The sequence below is a fragment of the Rhagoletis zephyria genome, unplaced genomic scaffold, assembly GCF_001687245.7.
Source record: "Rhagoletis zephyria isolate East Lansing unplaced genomic scaffold, Rhagoletis_zephyria_1.1 Rzeph_scaffold_01648, whole genome shotgun sequence".
Lineage (NCBI taxonomy): Eukaryota > Metazoa > Arthropoda > Insecta > Diptera > Tephritidae > Rhagoletis > Rhagoletis zephyria.
In genome coordinates this window covers 65,085-70,913 of record NW_016158732.1, presented here as the reverse complement: position 1 = coordinate 70,913, position 5,829 = coordinate 65,085, and the positions used below count along the sequence as shown (strand labels likewise).

Below are 5,829 nucleotides of genomic sequence, written 5' to 3'. Positions count from 1 at the left end.
AAAAAAAAAAAAATATTATCTAGTTACGTCCGTTTGCATTTCAGGTGACTTTTAGTGAGGCTTTGCAATCACTTCCGAGCGAATTTCAACCAGTGCCAATTTGAAAACAACGCGAATTAGATTGACATTCACTCGGAAGTGAATTGCAGAACCTGCCTGGATATGTACTTGAAGGCTGGCTAAACGCTGTCTAGCTTTGTTGTATCGCCATACTTTAAAACGAGGATGCAGAAATTTAAAACCTTTCTTTTTGGTTAAGCAACTGTTGCAATCTTTTAACGATTTAAAAATTTCCTAGTTCAGTCGCAACAACCCCGAAAACTAAGTAATTAAGTTTTTCCCGCCCCGCAAACCTCGACGATCCTTTGGCTTCTTCGGCTTAATGCCTCCAACACCATCTTCGCCCAACCCCAATCCGGTGATGGGATTGCGTGGCGTTGGTGCAGGTGGTGCGCGATTGTCACATACTTCCAGCACTTCTATGCGCTTACTACTGGGTGGCGTCATTTTTGAAAAGGATTTTGGATTATTTGAATTTATACCAGCATCACGACGCGTTTGCGAACCCACGTCACCGGCACCCATATTACTGTGCTTTGCCGAGGAACTAAACCGTTGGGTGTGATCGGCCGTGGAAGCTATGGAGCGAGCCGCGGCTACAGGATGTTCGCTCATTTTAGAACGCGCGGTGTCACCTTCCCTTGTCGTGGCGCGCGAACGTGCCGACAAATCGTTGACATCATGTTTGCCAGGCGATCTACTATCCTCACATGGCAAATCAATACTGAGTTGTGGCGTATTGGAGGTGGGCGTAAAGCTAGCTTCGGCTACTGGCAGTGGTGGGCATGCTTCATCGGGTTCTGGATTGATTGGAGATTATTGCCAAAGGAACGGAATTTGAATTGGGGGTGATTAAATGAACGTTAGCAATGAAGAACAATGGGATAAACATTAAAATATGTAACAAAATCAATGAGCGCTGTATTAAAGTTTTTGTTTTCACTACTTACTGCTCATTTTGCGAAAGACTTGTTTTCGTAACACGCGGAGATATGTAGATATGAGTGTTGATTGGCAGTGGTGATAGGTGATAGGCAGGTTCAATATAAATTGCGGCGTGCAAAAAATGGACGTTGAACAAAATTCACAAACTATTTTGTACTATTTCTTTCAATTCTTCTAATTAAAAATATATTTATATTGTGCGAATAATTATTTTTAATTTTATTTTTAAAATTATTTAATGAATGTCAATAATTTGATTTTTTTACTTTCCAAACTTTTATAATTGATTTGTTTTGAAGTTGATTTGATATATTCATGAGTTAAAAAGCAATGCTTTGAATTTGTATGGGAATAACCAAGGCGAATTTATATAAGGTGGTGTTGTTTCATCAGCTGTGAGTAGCGTTTGAGTGTCAAAATTTTGAATTTCGTTAGTCAGCGAGTGAAAACGTGAGAGTGTTTGCATTTTCTGTCGCCCTTTTTCATTCGGGGAAGAATAGCTGAAATTTGACAATGGCCCGCTAAAAGCAAAAACAAAATACAAGTAATTGTTGTATTTGTTCAATCGATACGACCTTATATGTATTCGCCTTGGGAATAACGTTATATGGAAGGAAAAAGACAGGTGCATTGGGAAAAAATGAAATCTCAAATTTGGGGCCAATGGCCTGTGGCCATGGTGAAATTATAGCAGGTGTAGTAATTAGAGCGAGAAGAAAGATATTACACAATCTTATTTGAAAATTTGCCTTTAAAAATTTCCATAAACAATTTTCTCACCCTCCGCCTTTAATTTGGAATCGAACACAAACAGAGAAAGGGGCAATCAAAAGGCGAAATTTTTTCGTAGAAACGAAATCATCATAAGATAGCCGAAGGTCAGGAAAATAAAGCGGGCGGTTTTATTACTTCACCTGTTTATAATGTCACCATGTCCTTAGGCCATGAGAGCTAAGGAAGCATTTTGAAAAAAGCGATGTTGGAAGAAATGCGTAGGGGAGATTACGATAACCGAGCCAACAAATTTCGACCATGTATTTCGCTGGCTTTTCAAGTGGGAAAACCGGGAAAAATTATGAAAAAAATCCATCTGCAAAAGATACTGTGGATAGCAAGGCCGGTGTTGGTCCGGGAAAGGTTATCTTTTTTTTTAAGCGCAGCTGATTCGCTGATTTCATATTTTAAAAAATCAAAAAGAGCAATAATGTCAAAGCATTTTATTTCGCTTTTGAAAAGGTAATAATGTCAATTGACTTTATTGCCGTTGATCTTGTTACCTATCACCGGAGAAAACACCTCCAATTGGATTTTTTTCAAGTGGTATCAAACTTGTTTCATTTGAATAGGCATAGTGGCTTTCACATAAGCAAAGGACACGATTGAACCAACAAAGGCATACCATTCATTTTGATTCTACTGTATAACACTTTGTATTGGATACTACATTCTTAATTCGAATGTACATATGAAAAAAACCTTCTAGAGGCCCTTTGAAATATCAAGGACATCTCGCAGCTATTCAGAAACAAGGTGAGAAAGTATGCGACAAATGTTAAAAAAATTTCCTAATACTTTTATTGCATGTATTAATCGTAATTTTGGAAACTTGAAAAATTTTGTACACTGATCATGAAGGGGAAACAAAAAACGTTCGTTCTGTCAAAAATCGTGACAACGTTACACAGTGGACCGTTGCCATATAATGTGCGGCCAAAAGTAGTAACCGTCCTACAAATTCGCTGAAATTTCGTATATGCGCTATTCTGCACTAAAGTGTGAAGAAATGTGGAAAAAGGTATATGTCGACGCGATGTCACGCCCACAGCTCTTGTGGGCGGAAATAGTAAATGTTATCCGATTTTGATGAAATTCATATTACATGCTGGTAAAATCATAAATCTGCATGAACATCAAAATTAATTTACATTATCGTCCACCAATTGTAGAAAAAGAGGCACAAATTAAAAAAAAAATATTTCTTGATGAAATTCGGTGTAAACGGTAAAATTTTGCAATTTTGAAGATAACAAAGAGTTTCTTACTATGACGCCCACCACCTTATGAAATGTTTTTGGCTCCGCGTACTAAATTTTATGAATCTTGGGGACAATTCACAGACACTAACTCGAAACTCGCCCGATAGCTTCATCTTAACAAATTATGCAAGTACTTATCATTTTTCTTTCCCTAAACTTAGCATATATCGTCACTAGACACGAATAAAGGCGCGCTAGTGTTTCGACGGCGAAAAAAGACGCGAAAAATAATTTGTGTGAAAACGGCGATTAAGAAAAACTTCGGCAAAGAAAGACGCGTAATCATAGATTTATACTTGGCCAAGACTGTCACTTTAGCATCATTCCCCAAATGTCTTTGGGGAATTTACATACTAGCTCTGATCCAGTACTCCATGAACTTACACGTTTTTACACGAACTTGCAGGAAGCTACAGTAATAACTATCCCGTACTCCAAATTCCTACAAAATCCTATAAGTGAGAGCGATTTTTGGAGAGTTGTGTAGAGAATGAAGTTGCAAGATTTTACCCGAATTTTTTCATGAATCATGAAAAGTGTCAAGCGATCACTGGTTGACGTTTTTACAGGAATAAAATTATAGTTTAAAAAACTAAAACCTCCCTATTATAATTGCCATTCGTACTGTCATCAGGTATGTAACTTGAGAATAGAAATCGCTCCATCTTTTAGACGAATCAATATTACATAGTTACATCCCGAGCTAATAAAAGGGAGGTAAAAAAGCTTTTTTGGAACCCGTACTTTTTGTTGTTACTCTCTTTTTACTGTCACTTTAGAGAGTAATTTTGCTGTTTGACATTTTTACAGGATTTTACACGAAAAGTATTGGATCAGAGCTACTGTTACACCCGCAAACATAGTTGACCGCGAAAATAAGTTTACGCGTTCTTCTTCGCCGTTAAATATTTTAAAGCGTCTTTCTTCGCCGTCAACTTTTGAACTCGCGCCTTTATTCGTATCTGGTGACGATATGTGTATATATGTATACCTTAAAAACTACTACACAGTATGTGGCTTTAGAAATTTTCATTGACTCACCTGTTTTTGAGACACCATTCATCATCTTCAAATTCTCAGTGGACGACGATACCGAGGACGATGTTGAGGTTGACACCGAACCCCCTTTGCCATTGCTGTGATGACCATTCCCATTGGCCAATAACTCTTGGGCGGCCTCAGTATTCGAACCAAATGGAATGTTGCTTTTCATGTGATTCCTGGCGGGAGTGACTGGACGCTCGGGCTCGCCGAAGAGACGTTGATATGAATCAACTTTCTGCTGTCCGCGACGTGGCTGATCACCTGCACAGGATACAGAGGATGAAATAGGGGGATGACACGGGTATCATCAGGATGTGTGGGAAAAAAGAGAAGAAAAGAAAAAGAGAGTTGTTTGTTTTTTACGTTGCATTCATGTACACGAACGTAGGCGTCAACATGAGGTGGGTGGAAAAAACAAACAAAGAGTGGAATTAGTTAAATGTTGCAAGTGAAATTCTAGTATTTTATGTATGTAGTAGATAAATACATACAGTGACGAACAAACGTATTGGCGCAGTGAATTTTTCGCAATGATTGCAAAGTTTTTTATTCTAATTTATTTTCGATAATTTTTTATAAAAATATAGTTCATTTTATACCAAAAAAAAAACATAAAATAAAATGTCTAAACTTTGCGCAAAAGTCAGGAAAATTCAATAAATTTGTACACTAATTTGCAACATTCTATTCAGATCTTTTAGAAAAATTCTAAGTATGAAGTTTTATAGTGCATTCAATTTTAGTATGACAAAATGCAAGTTTAAAGTTGCTAGAAACTCGCGTTGATTTTTGATTTGTTATACTAAATTTGATTGGACTTTAAAACTGCATACTTAGAATTTTTCTAAAAAATCTGATATAAAGTTGCAAATTAGTGTGCAAATTTAGTGAACTTTCATACGTTTTGCGCAAAGTTTAGAAATTTTATTATTATGTTGTCTGGTGTAGAATGAACAATATTTTTATAAAAAATTATCGCAAATAAATTAGAATGAAAAACTTTGCATATATTGCGAAAAATTTACTGTGCCAACACTTTTGTTCGGCACTGTATGTAGTTTGTAAGTAGTACATAAGAGGAGTGGCAATGTGATTTTTATAATTTTTACAAAATATAATTTCATGTAAATAAAGTTAGTTTTTCTTTAAATGATAAACTTAATTTTAAAATCAATCTTATTGGAAATAACATATAAAAAGTTTATGTACAGCAGTGACAAAGGGTGCTTGTGGCAGTGTATGTAGCAGTATTGCAAATGCTGAAAGGGTGTGGGTGGTTGCTTAATCGTGATGCCGTTAGCATAATAATAGCAGGTATTTGTATTTAGTACAGTAGACTATGTGTAACCATATCTGTGAAAGCGCATTAACTACTTTCGAACTTTATATCGGATGAATTTATAAGATATATTATGAAAGTATGTATATTTAAAAAACTTTCGTTTATATTGAATTTTTGACTAGCAACATAAATTTACTTCATTACGACAAAATATGTGATCATTTGGCAAATTTAATGGCGTATTGTCAATATAAAAAAAAAACTGAGAACTTAGCTGCCGATTTACTTTCTATTAAATAACTTAAAATTGTAAAAAAGAAAGCAAAAAATAGCTGATAAAAATATGAAATCCAAACAAGAAAAAAATAAACATATTTTCTGCTGCCCGCAGGCGAAATCACGAAGAGCAGCATCGCCGAATGTGAACAAGTAATTGCAGTGATTGCTGAAATGGCTGAAGCA

The 5,829-nt window shown here is 36.0% G+C and overlaps 2 protein-coding genes across 5 annotated transcripts in view; both read right to left on the bottom strand.

Annotated features, from left to right (window-relative positions):
* Positions 1-5,829, bottom strand: part of LOC108364721 (microtubule-associated protein Jupiter-like) — an 81,549-nt gene that overhangs the window by 14,669 nt on the left and 61,051 nt on the right. For 2 of the 4 annotated variants that reach the window (XM_017618513.1, XM_017618515.1), the window contains 2 exons: positions 4,083-4,346; positions 1,011-1,028 (listed from right to left, as the gene is read on the bottom strand). In XM_017618513.1, coding sequence (XP_017474002.1) covers positions 1,011-1,028; positions 4,083-4,346 — 282 coding nt within the window. The remainder of the gene's footprint in view (positions 1-1,010; positions 1,029-4,082; positions 4,347-5,829) is intronic. The other 2 variants (XM_017618514.1, XM_017618516.1) reach the window with 1 other exon arrangement.
* On the bottom strand, positions 8-1,000 carry LOC108364722 (microtubule-associated protein Jupiter-like). Its single transcript, XM_017618517.1, has one exon. The coding sequence runs from the start codon at positions 673-675 to the stop codon at positions 322-324; it is 354 nt and encodes a 117-aa protein (XP_017474006.1). The 5' UTR covers positions 676-1,000; the 3' UTR covers positions 8-321.